This window comes from Carlito syrichta, unplaced genomic scaffold, assembly GCF_000164805.1.
Source record: "Carlito syrichta isolate Samal-C Ts95f unplaced genomic scaffold, Tarsius_syrichta-2.0.1 Scaffold303242, whole genome shotgun sequence".
Lineage (NCBI taxonomy): Eukaryota > Metazoa > Chordata > Mammalia > Primates > Tarsiidae > Carlito > Carlito syrichta.
The window spans coordinates 296,858-313,277 of record NW_007247338.1 but is presented as its reverse complement, the minus strand read 5'-3'; the positions used below and the strand labels follow the sequence as shown (position 1 = coordinate 313,277).

The 16,420-nt window shown below is 36.7% G+C and overlaps 1 protein-coding gene across 1 annotated transcript in view; it reads left to right on the top strand.

Annotated features, from left to right (window-relative positions):
- Nucleotides 1–10,473, top strand: part of LIPK (lipase family member K) — a 26,346-nt gene extending 15,873 nt beyond the window's left edge. Inside the window, exons 6-9 of the mRNA XM_008058192.1 lie at nucleotides 692–838; nucleotides 2,672–2,743; nucleotides 6,096–6,167; nucleotides 10,234–10,473. Coding sequence (XP_008056383.1) covers nucleotides 692–838; nucleotides 2,672–2,743; nucleotides 6,096–6,167; nucleotides 10,234–10,473 — 531 coding nt within the window. The remainder of the gene's footprint in view (nucleotides 1–691; nucleotides 839–2,671; nucleotides 2,744–6,095; nucleotides 6,168–10,233) is intronic.
- The last annotated feature ends 5,947 nt before the right edge of the window (nucleotides 10,474–16,420 follow it).

Sequence of the window (16,420 nt, the reverse complement as noted above, 5' to 3'; positions counted from 1 at the left end):
GTGAACCCAGCCTTGCATCCCAGAGATGAAAGCTACTTGGTCATGATGGATGATTTTTTGAGATGTGTTGTTGAATCTGGTTTACTAGAATCTTGTTGAGAATTTTAGCATCTATGTTCATCAAAGATATTGGCCTGTAGTTCTCTTTCTTTGTTGGATCTTTTACCTGGCTTGGGTATCAATGTGATGTTAGCTTCATAAAATGATTTGGGGAGGGTTCCATCTTTCTCAATCACCTGAAATACCTTCAGTAGGATTGGAATCAGCTCCTCCTTAAATGTCTTGTAGAATTCTGCTAGAAAGCCATCTGGTCCAGGGCTTTTTTTTTTTTTGTAGGTAGTTTTCTTATTACATAGTCAATTTCCTTAATTAAACTAGTTCTTAAGGTATAAGAGACAGAATTGAGAATTAAACAAAGGTATGCCTGATTCCAAAGCCTTACTAATTTGCTGTGGGGACTGGTTTCTCAGGGGACACTTCAAAAAACATCCCCAAATAAAGGTTTTTAAGAAAAATTATTATGTAGTTTGGAAGGATTACTAAGCCCATGTTTATCAAAACTCATGGTTTCACTAAAGACCAGTGCTGAGCACATCACCTCCTGTCTAGTCCTTGACTGAACTAGCAGTCTTTCTCCATTTTTGATACCCATATCAGTGAGATCTGATGGTGTTTTAATTTGCTCTTGCAGGCATTGTTTGGTGACAAAATGTTCTACCCTCATACGTTGTTTGATGAATTCATTGCCACCAAAATATGCAACCGGAAGCTATTCCATCGTATTTGCAGCAACTTCCTGTTTACTCTGAGTGGATTTGATCCAAAAAACTTAAACATGGTGCGTGTAAGTAGTTGGGGCTAGGAAAACAATTGCTTTGTTGCACAGAGGTAATGGGCGTTCATTCTGGATTGTGAGGACACCACATTACAAGGTTTCTTTTTTTGTCTTTTGTAACATAATTATTGTGTTCATGGCTTCCAATCAAGACTGAGAGTCTACCTGATTTCATGGGAGGATTTGAGAAGAAGGCTTTGCTACCAACAATTCTCATCAACTCGTGCTGTTGACTAAAATGCCAACAAAGTCCTTCACTTAGATAAAGGCTATGGTTTGAAATTTACCTTATTCCTTCCTGAGCCCTAGAATCTCAGGGAGTATGTTCAGACATCTGTATATTTTAGCAATTTTCCATTTTCATGGGTGATTTGGAAAGTCGTTTTGTGAGCCACTTACTTGCTTAATCAAAGAAAAGGACGACTCTTCCCTGACAGCTACAGATTTACTATTTAAAGGATACTGAGAGGGGTCAGTGTCAGGGTTCTTGTCAAGTCACTTCCAGTTTAACTAAGATACTTTCCTTGCTGACCTGAATAGTGGGAGGGGGAACAAGAGGTAGTTATTGTTCACTCTCCAGCTAGAGAGAAAATATGTTTGAAATCAGTAGTGAGACAGAATCAAAGATGGTCTCAACCTCTCTTATTGACTTCTGCCCAGAGCCCAGTCTCCCTATCAAAAGAAAATACTGATTAAAACTTTCCTTGCTTTCAAGATTTATACAAGGTTTTTTGTTGTGTTTTTTGTTTTGTGTTAATTCAAAGCATGCCTTGGCCACTGCCTTTCCACATTCCTTTCTCACTTCCTCAGTGTACTAGGGAAACTATACTTGTCCATCACTTAGATGGAAGTAAATCATGTAGATAAAAGCTTGCCATGTAGGCAGAGCTTAGTAAAAAAGTCCTCAAAGCAAATATAAAAGAACTTATCTTACAAGCACTCTCTAAGCACTTACAAGCGTGATCTAAGGCTTTGCTAAAGAAGGATTTCACAGAGTAATACCATTGACAATGGGACCTTTGTTGCCCATGTGTACAATTAGATCACCATTTTGTCTCACAGTTAAAAACTGGATTGTGGAATATTATACCATCTTCAAGGACATTTGTTTTAGTGTAGCATAACCAGGGATCATAAGCAGCTTTCGTGGAACTTTGAAAAGACACACATGTCTAGAACTCAACCTTAGATATTTTGATTTTTTATTCAATAGATTTGGTATATATATCACACCTGATACTAACTTTGGTAGAAAATTAACTCTTTTTGTTAAAAATGCAATTGAAAATGTGAAAGAATCTGAGTTTTTGTTTTATTTTATTTTAATTCAGAGGAACTCTAAATACACTGACTGGGTAGTTTCTATCCCACAAACTTTCAAAGAGCCCTGTAGAATATTTGCTACATTTTAAAAAATCTGAAAACAAAAGAAAACATTCAGATCTGTTCTCAGCATCTTATGCTTAACAGCTTTCTCTGAATGTCCTTTGAGACTTAGCACAGGGTGAAGGAGAAGGTCTCTGGGACTTTTATCCCTTGAACACCTATAATCTTGAACCTATGTGAGGTGAATATGGAAAGAAAAAGCACATTACCTTCTGTCTTTGATTGGTGGGTGCCCTTGTGGGCTTTATGAAGACACTGCTCAGGACAGAACAGGATAGGAGAGGAAAAAGTTCTTAAAGATGGGATTCTTTGGTTAATATGTCTTCTTTAAGTTTTTACCTTAAAGAAAATTTAAAAAATGAAAAGAAGAAACTATTTAAATTTCTCTCAAATGTTTACCTGTGATATAATTATACAATTAGCTTCTAGATGAGAAATGTCTCTTTGCAGAGTCGCTTGGATGTATATTTGTCACAGAACCCCGCGGGAACATCTGTTCAGAATATGCTACACTGGGCCCAGGTGCGTGCTTCCTATGCCATCTCGGTGCACACTTACCTCTGCAAGTTCCTCAAGGTCTACTTCCAGAGAACTCACTGCAGGATGCTGCAGGCACCTGCCACTGTCATGGTGATATTTTCGAAATCAGCATCAGCTCTTCATTTTGATCTGCTTCTCTCTCTTTTCTCTCCTATCCTCAGTGTCTGAGTTTTGAGCATGGTTCCCAGATGTTCTGACTTAATTTTGGTCCTTAGATTATTCCAAACTGCCTTTTCAAGGGAAGGCTTGTATTTGCTCTTTTGGGAAATCATCAGATCTAATAGAATTTATTTATTTATTTATTTTTATTTTTATTTATTTTTTTGAGTTGGAGTCTCACTCTGTCGCCCAGACTGGAGTGCAGTGGCCGCTCCTGGCCACCTCAGCCTCGACCTGCTGGGCTCCGGCGATCCTTCCGCCTCGGCCTTCCAAGTAACTGGAACTACAGGTGCATGCTACCACACCTGGCTAATTTTTGATTTATTGTAGAGATGAAGTCTCGCCAAGTTGCCCAGGCGGGTCTTGAACTTGCGGGCTCAGGCAATCCATTCACCTTGGCCTCCCAAAGCACTGGGATTACAGGCTGAGCCACCGAGCCCAGCCAATTTTTTTTTTTAAGTTATAGTTTCATTCTATTGCCCAGGCTGGAGTGCAGTGGCATACTCACAGCTACTGCAGCCTCCACCATCTGGGCTCAGGTGATCCTCCTGCCTCAGGCTTCCAAGTAGCTGGAACTATAGGCGCTCATCACCACATCCTGCTAATATTTTGATTTGTTGTAGAGACAAGATCTCGCCAAGTTGTCCAAGCTGGTCTAGAACACCTGGGCTCAGGCAATCCTCTCACCTCTGCCTCCCAAAGTGCTGGGATTACAGGTGTGAGCCACCGCACCCAGACCTAATAAAATTTTATACCCAAATGATACAGACTATTCCAGAAGGACCTATTCCTTCTTCAGTCAACAGCTAGGGTATTTCAGGATATGGAAAAAATGTTTTATTCAGAACAAATTAAATTCTAAGAAAGGATTAAAATAGATGAATGGTTTATGTTTTTACCCTCAGTTAAAGTTTTACTCATTTACTATATTACTTAATACTCAATAAGCTCAGAGAAAAATCAAATTCAATGAATATGGCTTTCTGAGCCAAGTAGGGGTGTGTGTGTGTGTGTGTGTGTGTTCATTCTTTTATTGTTTAATCTTTGCCTATATTCTTGGCCAGTGGCTTTAGTGTCAACCTCTTCTGAAAAGTGAACAAAATATACATAATTGTCCCTGTGTATCTGCCAGGTAAGGGAGGAGTCTTTCCAAAGGTTTATGATGTCTGAGTCCCCCTCCTGGGAATTTGCATTTTAACTTACATTCTAATGAATGTATTCCTTAACTTAAAGTTGAGAATCACTACTGTAGATAGACTAAATACCATTAAGAACTTTTTAAATAGTTTGAAGAGTTTATCCCCCAAGAGTTAAGTCTTCAAGTTCCTCTAGAAAGATGTCCAAGATATAGGGCATTCTACTGGTGAGGAAGCAGGCCCTCCGATGGGCATGGCCTCTCAGATAATGTAAATTTAACTTTATAATTATCGATCATTTACTGTATGCTCTTCTTGATGTTCAAATCTATGATTTCATTCAGTCTCACTGAATTCTCACAATGATCTTTCAATAAAGATGTTGATATTCCCACTCTACAAATGTCATAGCCAGTTCCTTATGCATCTCGCTTCACTTTACTAAGGAGGACTTAACTTGTGGAGAACTCTTCTCCTTTGACAGAATGTCCTCTTCAGGATAAAAATAAGTAGGGGTGGAGGTAAAACATTTGGTTATAAGGTATATAGACAGCTATGCAAGGTTGATGAGGATGATGATATCATATTCGTAAATAGAACTATTTGTTGAGCATTACCAGGTGCGACATGCTTTATATGTGTTACCGTAATCTTAATAATCCTAAGATAAAATGTTATTATCATTCCCATCTCACAAATATCTTGCCTTGGATCACAGATTCAGTAATCCATTAATCTTGGATACAAGCAAGATTGTTTTTGATGCTAGAGCCCAAGTTCCTAACCAGTACATTCCGTTGACTCCCATTTGCTAAAAGCTTGCAGAATATCAATAGCAGCAGACTTCTGCCTCTATGCATATAAATCATGATGAGAATAATTTTAAACTAAAAATTAGCATTAGATTAATGAGTGGGAGAAAATATCAAGTTAAGAGGGAAAAAAACTGTAGCGTAGTCTGAGAAAAATTTAGTGAAGTGCTTGAGATAAATGTAAAAATTATCTGCTTCACCAATCCAAAGTGGCAGCAAATAACAGAGAAAGGAAACCCCAGTGTATGAATGCCCCTAATCTAATATTTGAAATTTAAACATCAAAATGCAAAAATAGTCATGCATGATGTCTCAGACACTCAGGCCGTGGTTACATCACTCACTACACAGCAGGCAACTGGGCCCCACAGAGGGGAGGCCAGTAGCAGCGCCACACTCCACACAGAGCAAGAGGAGCTCAGCGAGTAAACACTTCCTTCAACAGGGACAGAAGCCAGGCTCGGTGGCTCAGCCTGTAATCCCGTGCCTTGGGAGGCTGAGGTGAGTGGATTGCCTGAACCTGCGGGTTCGAAACCCGCCTGGGCAACTTGGCGAGACCTCATCTCTACAATAAATCAAAAAATTGGCCGTGCGTGGTAGCGCGTGCCTGTAGTTCCAGCTACTTGGAAGGCTGAGGCGGAAGGATCGCCAGAGCCCAGCAGGTCGAGGCTGTGGTGGCCGGGAGTGGCCACTGCACTCCAGTCTGGGCAACAGAGTGAGACTCCAATTCAAAAAAAAATAAATAGGGACAGAAATCGGGTGGGGAATATAGTCATAATAGCTATTATGACCAGGTACATGATGAGAATACGGTACAAAGTTTTTTACTAATAATAACAGTAAGGTTTAAATGTAGGAAATGCGTAGTGGCTGCTTTTCTTAAAAGTTATAAAAATTCCAAGAAATTCAAGAATCATTCAACTTAGCATCTTTAAAAAATATCTATGTGGGTAGCATTGTAATGTTTCAAGGTATTGCTATCTGAGGATTTTCACTGGAGAGATATAGGAAGGACTGAAAGGTTGTATCAGTGCTCTGAATCAGTATCAATTTTTATCATTTTTTATTACTTGGCTTATTCATCTTTATTGAAATTCAGTTTATTTGCCTAAAGAGTGGGACACAATGTCAGTCTTCTTCTTTGTATATTTCTAATGTAATGTCCTTAAATGTACACTGTTTTCTTATATTGTTATAATGTCTTCATTTTTTAAAAAATTATTTTAGGCTGTTAATTCTGGTCGGCTCCAAGCTTTTGACTGGGGAAATCCTGATCAGAACATAATGCACTTCCAGCAGGTACTATCATTATCATCATTGTCGGTTGCAAACTGCAAATGAATGGACAAAAATAGTATCCACCCACAAGCACCTGCTACTTCCCATTCACGACCTGGATATTGCTTATTGCTGTTGTCACAGGCTACTTATTGGGTTCTTATCATGTGCCATATCATTATGTCTAATTCTCCCAATGACCTTGCAAGATAAATATTATTATCCCTATTTTTTCAGAGGCTCAGAAATGTTAGGTAAATTGCCAGTTACTTAGCTAGTAAACAACCAGAATATGACCCAGGAGTCTAGAATCTAAAGTCTATTCTTCTTCCATTACACTTAATCTTCCTCAAAAAAAACAAGAACTCTCAGCTCTTAGTTGACGCCATATTTTAGAGCAAATTAAAAATACATAATCTTTGTTTTAAGGCATATTCTCTGACTATTTATCCATGTCTATTAACTAAGACAGTGTTAATAGTTCTTTGGGATGCCATTTACTAGCCACTTAAATATATATGGATTATGATATATATTAATATATGGATTATATCTATATTTCAATAAATGGATTTTAAAAAATCCATCAGTCAGAAATATCTTTAGAAAGAACAGTACTATCTGCCTGGAAGTGCTGTGTCAAGACACTCATTGACATCACCTATGAAAACATTTAAAGCAAAAATTTTATATTAAAGGGAAATGTTTCCTGTTGCTGTTATTCTAGTCCTATGTAAGGAAATCCAATAATGGCTTTGGCTTCTTGCTGATAGACTGAGCTCAAATGGAATAAGTAGACCAATGATACATGGGGTTTTCAAGTATGAAATGTGGTAGTTTGGAAATTTTTTAAAGTGATAGTTTTCAGTGCCACCATGCCAACGACAATATTAAAAATCCTTAACTCCACCTGTTGTGCAAAATCTAATGTTTCCCTAAATTGCTATAGTTAGATGTGCATGGAAGGGTTCCCCACAAACATTATGTCCACATACCATTTTTGTTTGTAATTAATGAATTCCTTGTCTTGGCAAGTGTAGGAAGGGGGGGGCCCCAAAACCTGGAATTTATTTATTAAAAATTGTGTATTTATTCTTATATGTTTAAACTTCAGTCACCTTCAAAGTAATCACTGTTCGATGTACTACACCTATCAGGACTCTTTTTCCACTGCTCAAAACAGTTTTTGAGCTCGTCAATTTTGATACCTTTTAGTGCTTTTACCGTTTTTTGTTTCACCTCTTCCTCTTTGGCAGAACGTTTCCCTTTGAGGACTTTTTTTCATCGGGGAAAATTTTTTTAAAATCTCACTGGAGGCAAGATTGGGTGAAGAGGGAGGATGAAGCATGAGGGTCATGCTGTTTGGGGGCAAAAACCGCTGAACATTCAGCACCGTGTGGGTCGGGGCACTCATAAATCACCCATCATAAAATGGACAAATGGTTGAGTGTCCAAAATAAAATTCACTGAAGTCAAACCCAGCCGTGCACAACGCTAGCTGGTACAATGATGCCGATGGGTTCCTAGAACAATTACCTAGTGGAGGAAGCCTGTACTACAAGGGATCCACCCTCCAAAAAATAACTGTTTTTTTTTTAGGGGTCCCTGCCTATGTCATTCATTTAGGAAAAGCTTTTTAGACGATGACTTTACCCTATGAACTCAGAGAACTGCTTGGATGAGAGTTTGAGCACAGGGATTAGCTTCATCATTGTGTTTACAAATTCAGTCAAAATCATAGCTATGAATCTTTTGCTTGGGACTTTGGAGGGAAACAAAGGAAGTGCAAAACAAACTAAGGACGAACTATATGCATGCTTAAAAGTCAACAACCTTAATCACAACTCTTATTACACTACACATTAGACAGATGTAACATCCAATGTAATTACTGGTAATCCTTTATTACTAAGAAAGAACATTTTAAAATTTTTAAATAAATATACACACTTTTTTGTCAATAAAAAAATGAATTTTAAAATGCCTTGGCCAAAAGCTACCAATTATCATTTGAATCCAGATATTGATATTCACTTTTGCTTTATCTTCTTCCAGACTCCCCTTTTTATCCTTAGTAAAGTCATTAAATCTTGACAATAAGAATATTTGATTTCAGCAACTCCTCAGACCCACTTTGTTCCTCAAATCTTGCTGATGTTTCTTGCTGCCTCTGTGTTGAGTTGTTTTTCTACTCTACATTTCTCTTCTTCTTTTCATTTTGATGCCTTCTTTGTATTCTCCTACTGAGAAAGTGATGGTATCAGGAAAGCATGCCTCTTCTCTCTTCACATTTTGCAGCTAGGGGCCTGCACTCTTCCAGAGCCCATCTTGTTTACCACTTGCTTCTAAGCCCAGATCTAAGTTTTCCCAGATCTGTAGGGCAGGGGTGAAGTACTTAAAATACTTAATAATGCAAAGACCCAAGCACCATCCTGCCAAATAACAGTAACATACATGGAATGACTATACGAGCGGTCTCAGACTCAGTATTACTCTCCTAAGAGAACTTGAGGTACACAGTCACCCGGTCAGGGGTATCCCCTCAGGAACCTTTCTAGTGCTCTAAGAAGCCTCTTTCCAGTCAAGGTCACCTTTTTCTTAAAATCTACACCTTTGTTCATGTTCCATCTTTCTCTTCATCTTGTTGCCAAAATTGATTGTGGTGTATTAATGTGCTCAGGCTACCATAAGATACCACAGACTGAGAGTCTCAAACCACGGAAATTTTATTTTCTTGAAATTTTGGAGACCTGAGGTCCAAGATGAGAGTTCCAGCATGATCAGATTCTAGTGAGAGCTCTTTTCCTGGCTTGCAGGAAAAGTGCTATGCTTGGTACATACTTATGGAGAGGAGAGAAAGATCTTCCTCTTCTTATAAGGCCACCAGTTATATCAAGTTAGGATTCTGTCCTTATTAACTCATTTAACTTTAATCACCTCCTAAAAACCCTATCTCTAAATATAGTCATGTTGGAGATAAGGGCTTTAACAAATGAACATGGGGAAAGGGCAATTTATTCTATAGCATATAGTAACCAGAAGTTTTTTATAGTAGACAATTATTCAGTTGCAAATACCAGAACTCGACTCTATTTTAGGTTTTAAAAAAAGTACTACCTTACTGATGAAAAAGTGTAGTAGTAGTCTGTTAACGTAGCCAGGAGCTTAAAAACTGTCATCAGGGTCATCAGGTCTCTCCTTCTCTCGTTCTCTTTCTCTCTCTCTTGCTCCCCCTCTCCCGTCTCTCCCTCTCATTCTCCCCCTCACTCTCGCTCTTTCCAATTCTGCTCCCATATGCATGTTTCCATTCTTAGGTTTTTCCAACAGAGAGTAGGATGGTGACTCATGTACTTGGCTCATGTAGTTCTTTCAATCTCAAATCCCTCCAAAAACCAATATTTTCTCAATAGCTCCAGCAAAAAGTTCCAGAAAGAACTCTGGCTGTGTTTTAGTCATGCGCCCATCTCTCATATAATCAATGTGGCCGGAAGAATGAAGGACTAATTGGCTAGACCTGGTCAACTGGACTAGGGTTGTGTTGGATCAGCACAAGAGAGAAGGAGTAAGGGAAAACCTGCTGGGAATTTAACACTATAGCTGCTCTATTTTTCTGTAACTGATTGGTTCCTTTTTAATATCACCCTTCAAATGTTTGTTTCCATGCATTCGTCTCAGTGCTCCCTGAAGAGTCTGCTGACGCCCAAGTGTTAACAATGCCACCGAGTCCAGATTTCTGTCTATCAGGAATATTTATCCTACCCAACATTTTGTTTGAAAAGGTCAGCTTTTAGATCAAGTGCTACTAGAAAAATGACCCCCTATGGAGATAAGAAACCCCTTCCTCTAGGATCCTTTCCTAGGTTCCCAAAAGGGCAAGTCAGACATATAATGGTCATCTTTTTTATTCATAATTCATAGTAGTGTGAAAAAGTACTTTCAAATATTTTAATGTTTATATATGATCAAGTGTATCTTAATTGTACGCTTGTAGCATGTGAAGAACTTGCTCGACAGCTGATAATTAATGTGACTTCTATAATGTTTTCTGAAAAAACTTTTTTCTCTCCATCTTTTTCATTATGTATAGCTTACACCTCCCTTATACAACGTTACTAAGATGGAAGTTCCAACAGCAGTGTGGAGTGGTGGACAGGACGTTGTGGCTGATTCCAAGGATGTTGAAAATTTACTTCCCAAAATTGCCAACCTTATTTATTACAAGTTGATTCCACACTACAATCATGTGGATTTTTACCTTGGACAGGATGCACCTCAGGAAATTTACCAAGACCTAATTATAATGATGAAGGAATATTCACAAAATTAAATGCACTTTTTCTAAGCAAGTGGATTTTCATAGTGGCAATGAGGTGAACAGACTCTAAAATGACCCCCAGTGGTTTTCATCTTCTGGTGTCCATACCTTTGTGTAATTCCTTCCCCTTCAGTGTGGGTGGGATCAGAGACTCCCTTCTAGCCAACAGAACTGGCAAAGGTGCTAGATGCCATACCCTTGCTTAGGTCATGTTCTGTAGCAAAGGTGATAAAATGTCACTCCCCAATTACATTACATCATACAAGAATCCATCTTGGCAGATGGAAACAAGAGATTCTCCTTGTTGATTCATGGAATAAGCAGACGTGTTGAGGAATATATTACAAGGAACCATGCGTGGCTGTTAGCATCTGAGGGTGGCCTTTAGCCAATAACTAGCAAAAGACCAGGATAGGATCCTCGGTCGTACAACCACAAGAAAATGAATTCTGCCTCAAATTTAAATTACTTGGAAGCCCATTCCTCCCTCGTACTCTCCCATTGAGAGAGCAACCTGGCCAGCACCTTGGTCGCAAGCCAGGGAGACTTTGAAATAAGGACCCAGTTATGCCATGCCTGGACTGCTGACCTACAGAAACAGTGAGATAATAAATGTGTTATTTTAAACTGCTAAGTTTGTGATAATTTGTCGTCAGCAATGGTAAACTACTACTAATACTTGCTATAATTATTATACAATTAAACAATAAAATAAATATATTTAATTAATTATATTAATTATATATTTGAATATATTGATTATACACCACAATTTTATAGAATATTATTATATTTTTCTATTATACTTTAATTTTAATAAATATTAGTTATTATATATAATAATATTTTATCTCTTACATGTTATCATATATTATATTATATGATAATAATTATTATTATCATTATTATTTTGTCTATTTGGTTAAAAGCTTGATAGACCCTATTCTTTATTTCACTTAGATTCCTTTGACCCAATGAACTTCCTTGGACATTTTGTGTTTTGTAGATCTGCTAGTGGTCAAGTTTCTCAGTGTCTAAAAAAGTCTTTCTTTTGCCATCTCTTCTAAAATATACTTTTTCCTGATAATAGAATTTTAGATTGATATGTTTCATATTTTGTTATTCTTTCAGTGCTTTAAAAATATTTTTAATCATCTTCTGGCATGCATGATTTCTGATAAGTTGGTTTCTCATCTTTGTTTCTTTGTACTTAATGTATCTTTCCTTCTTTGTCTGCTTTTAATTTCTTTTGTCAATGATTTTCCGCAATCTGATGTGGGTAAGACTTGGTGTGGTTGTGATGTGTACCTTGCATGGACTTTAATGGCTTTTTAGATCTGTGGATTTATAGTTTCACAAATCTGAAAAAACAAATCTGAAAGAGATTTGTTTCTTCTGAAAAGAAACAGAAGACAGTCTCTGGCCTCAAAACACTTCCTATGAATAGAGTAGATACACAGTTATTGTCATTATTTCTTTGAATATTTTCTATACCCCCACTTTTTAATTGGTCTCCAATTACATGTATGTTAGATCACTTGATATTGACCCACAGGTTACTGAAGCTGTGTGTTTTCTGTGGTGTTTTTCTCTTTGTGATTTATTTCAGATTCCTACATTTTCACATTCACAGATCTTCTTTGTTTTTGCAGTATCGAATCTGCTATAATCATATGTTCCATATTTATTTTAGATTTTATATCTTTAATCTCTAGAAATTCCATTTTAAAAAATATCTTCTCTTTCTTCCTTATTTTCATATCTTTAAATCCTTGAGTATAGTAAACATATTGTAATATGTATTTTAACAAATTTTATGCTTAATCATCTCTGTCATATAGGAATATGTTCTATAGATTTATTTTTCTCCTGGCTATGTGTCCTATTTCATTGAGGGCTTATTTTTTTTTATACCAGACATTGAGTTTTGCATTGCTGAGTGATTTTTTAGATTCCTTTACATGAGGTTGAAAAACAATCACCCAGGTACAGAGTTAGTGATCAAATCAATGAATAGTTGTTTAATGACTGGGAGTGTCCTCTCTGTTATGAACCACTTGACAGGGTCCTGTAGAAGTTGGGGTACTTTTACTGTATATAACTAATATATATTTTCCTAAGATTCATTTCTCAAGAATTTTCTGGCATAAATAAAGGGGCTATAGTTTTGAAGGGGTGGAATTAGAAGAGATGTAAACCTTGGCAAGGGAAGTCTAACTGGCAGGGCACCAGAGTGCTTCTTAGGGAGGCACCTTTTTGGTGACTATAGCATATCAGACTGGCATATCCTGACACTTGGTCTTGTCCCTGCCCCAGAAATAGGGCACTTACACATCCTGAGTCATGCAACTGAAATTTAAAGAAGCTTCAGAGTATAAACCAAAACACATTTTGCAATTTATATCAAAAACTGTAACTGTCAAAAAGGACTAGTGTTTTCTTTTTCTGTAACAAAACACACAAAAAGTTGTGGTATTAAAATGTTGCCTGGTGGATATGGGGGAAAAAAGCAGGCAAAGTGTATGATTTGACAAAACTTATCACATCCACAAGCATTTAAGTTCACTGAGTCTTTTCCAGAGGAAATAACAGTGTAAGCGTTTTATATAAATTATCTCATTTAATCTTCATGATAACCTTATAAAATGGTACCATTCTTATCTCATCCTTATAGATCAAGAAACTGAAGTTTAGAGAAACTTGGCAACTTGACCTAAAATATTAGTTCTCTGAACTCTAAAATGTTGACTTAAGTGACCAAGCTCTTAATCTTTATGCTGTAATGTTGTATGCATATATTATAAACTACCTAGGCATTCAGCCAAGTACAATAAGGTAAGCACTGTTCCTGCCCAAGTGGAACCTAGTGTGATGAAAAAGGTAGATACTCTACAGCTACCGATTGAGTATCCTTTATCCAAAATGCTTGAGACCAGACATGTCTTGGATTTTGGATGTTTTAATATTTTGGAATATTTGTAGATACATAATGATATAACTTGGGGATGGGACCCAAGTCTAAACACAAAATTCACTTATGTTTAATATACACCTTATACACATAGCCTGAAGATAATTTTATGCAATATTTTAAATAATTTTGTGCACAAAATAAAGTCTTGACCATGACCTGTCACATGAGGACAGTGTAGAGTTTTTCCACTTGTGATGTCATGTAAGAGTTCAAAAAGTTTAAAATTTTGAAGCATTCAAATTTTGGATTTTTGGATTAGGGACTCTTAATTTATACTTACTTGCTTACTTAAATCTTTAATTATAATTGTGCTGAATCCTCCAAAAAGAAATGCACCCTCACTAGGGTATAGATAAGGAATTCTTCTCTGAAGACAAAAAGTTTCAGCTGAGATCTGTAACATCTGCCAGATATTAAAAGTAGGAGACTAGCTCAGGTGGCAAGGGATTAGTCTTAATGGAGGAAATTAAAGAAGCTCACGGAACAGGAGTGGAATGAGCTCAAAGAGGAAAGAAGAATCTGGTATTAGGCCCTCCTAGTCACTCACAAAATTGTGACTACAAAATCACTGAAGCCTTTTAATATCAAGAGTAAAACATAATCAGATGTTTGATTTCAAATGATGACAATAGCTATGATGTGGAGAATGAATTAGATGGATGCAGAAAGTCTAGTGACAAGATTGAAGAGGTACAAGTAGAAATGGAAGTAGCTTGCACTGTTACATGATTGCTTGGGAAGACCAAACTAGCCATGGACAAATATTTTTTCAGTTCTATATTAGACACTGAGTTCTCTATTAGGGACGATCAGTGAATTTGTGCTAATTCCCATGATCCCAAAGCAAAATCTCTCAAGAAAGCTGCTATATATACACACATATATGTAGTTGTTGTTTATTAAAGGAATACTCTCAGAAGAGTCAGATCCAGGAAACTGCCAAACACATAAATGATGGCATAATCATTTTAGTAAACTTTTATCAGGATATGTTAAATTATTTTTTTAAATATTTGTAATAATTTATCTTTTTTTAATAGAGCCAATTTAACAAACTGTCTAGATCTAATAATGTTGAGAACATTGGTGGATATTGTGCTTTTGATAAAGGACTGTAGGTAAATGTTTATGTAAATGTCTTTTTTCCTGGTCTGTAAGACTCAAATCTTAGTAGAGGAGCCGAGAACAAGCACTTGAGGAGACACGTTTAATAATTCATACAGAAGGGAATTTGGTAGGCAGATATTCAATTCATATTAAATATATAATACAGATGTGTATATATTTGGGGTGAGAACCCAAAATATAAAAACCTGGTTGAAGAAAATTTGGGGAAAAATAGAAGGGAAAAAAATCACAAGACTGATAGTACAGAGCTATATTGTCCAATATACAACCATTAGTCAGATATGGCTATCATGCACTTAAACTGTGGCTAGTCTTAACTGAAATGTGCAGAAATTTATCATATACATCATATTTCAAAGACCAAGAGCAAAAAAAAAGAATCGAAAGTATCTCATTAATAATAATGTTGATTATATGTTGAAATGATAATATTTTGGATATTTTAGCTTAAATCCAATATATTATTCCAATTTATTCCACCTATTTCTTTATATTTTTTAAATTGTAGCTATTAGAAGATTTAAATTAAATATGTAGCTCATATTATGTTTTTATTGGACAGTGCTGATCTAGAGACAATAGTAAGGTAATTATTCTCTAAAAGTTATGGTTGTTTAAAAAAATCAGAATAGCCTGGCTAGGTGGCTCAGCCTGTAATCCTGCGCCTTTGGGAGGCTGAGATGAGTGGATTGCCTGAGCCCACGGGTTCGAGACCCGCCTGGGCAGCAAGACCTCATCTCTACAATAAATAAAAAAAAATCAGCCGAGCGTGGTAGTGCACGCCTGTAATTCCGGCTACTTGGAAGGCTGAGGTGGAAGGATCGCGGGAGCCCAGCAGGTTGAGGCTGCGGTGGCTGGGAGAGGCCACTGCACTCCAGTCTGGACGACAGAGTGAGACTCCAACTCAAAAAATAAAAATAAAAAAATAAAATAAAATAAAAAAATCAGAATAATTCTGCATTTATATGTTTTTTCTATGTATGGAGAAATGATAATATAGATGGTGTGAAAGAGCAGATTGTGCCATAGTGGCCACCAGGTTTAAGGACAATTTGGAGGCTGAATAACAGAAAAGCTGCTATCAAGTAACAATTTTTTTAGTATTTACAATTTATAAATAATATAGTCAAAAACTGAACAAAATTGAGTTTTTCTGTGAATTTATTTTCTTCTACTAAACTTACTAGATAATGTTAAGAAAAATTTCCTTTGAAACACACTGAAGAGCAAAGAGATCCAGTAGAATTGATAGCCAAGCTGGTAGCATATTAAAGTAAAACACCTAGCACATAGTAAGTACTCAAATAATTAATAACTCACCATTATTGTTGATAATAACCTTATTAATATTCCTCAGTAACTAAGCCACATTTTCTGTAATTCCATACTCATCCATTCATTCATTCACTCAGCAAAATTTTTGATGGTGACGGTGATTAGGGGAGTGTTGAAACTAAGAAACTTCTAACATGAAAAACCATATACCTATTTTCAGGGGTGTTGGCAAGATCTGGAGATGATTTTACAGTTATTTAACAAAATAGAATATCAACTCAGGAAAGCAACAAGAGCATATAACAAAACAACCAATGTTACTGCTTTGCACATTCCAATCACCATTTATTTACCCAGGCAATTTGGGGGAGACAATCTAACACTAGGTCCAACTTGAATTTTTGGCTAAATGCTCTGTGTGTTTTTAAAAAAGGAGTTTCCATTTGAATATACTCTCACAGAAGTTCAAACACAAAATGAGCTCTGGAGAATACCATACATATATTCAGCACATGAAGCAAGAAGGTAGGCGGGGAAAACCTGCTTGGAGGAGTTGACATAATTTCCATCCTATTCAAGGGT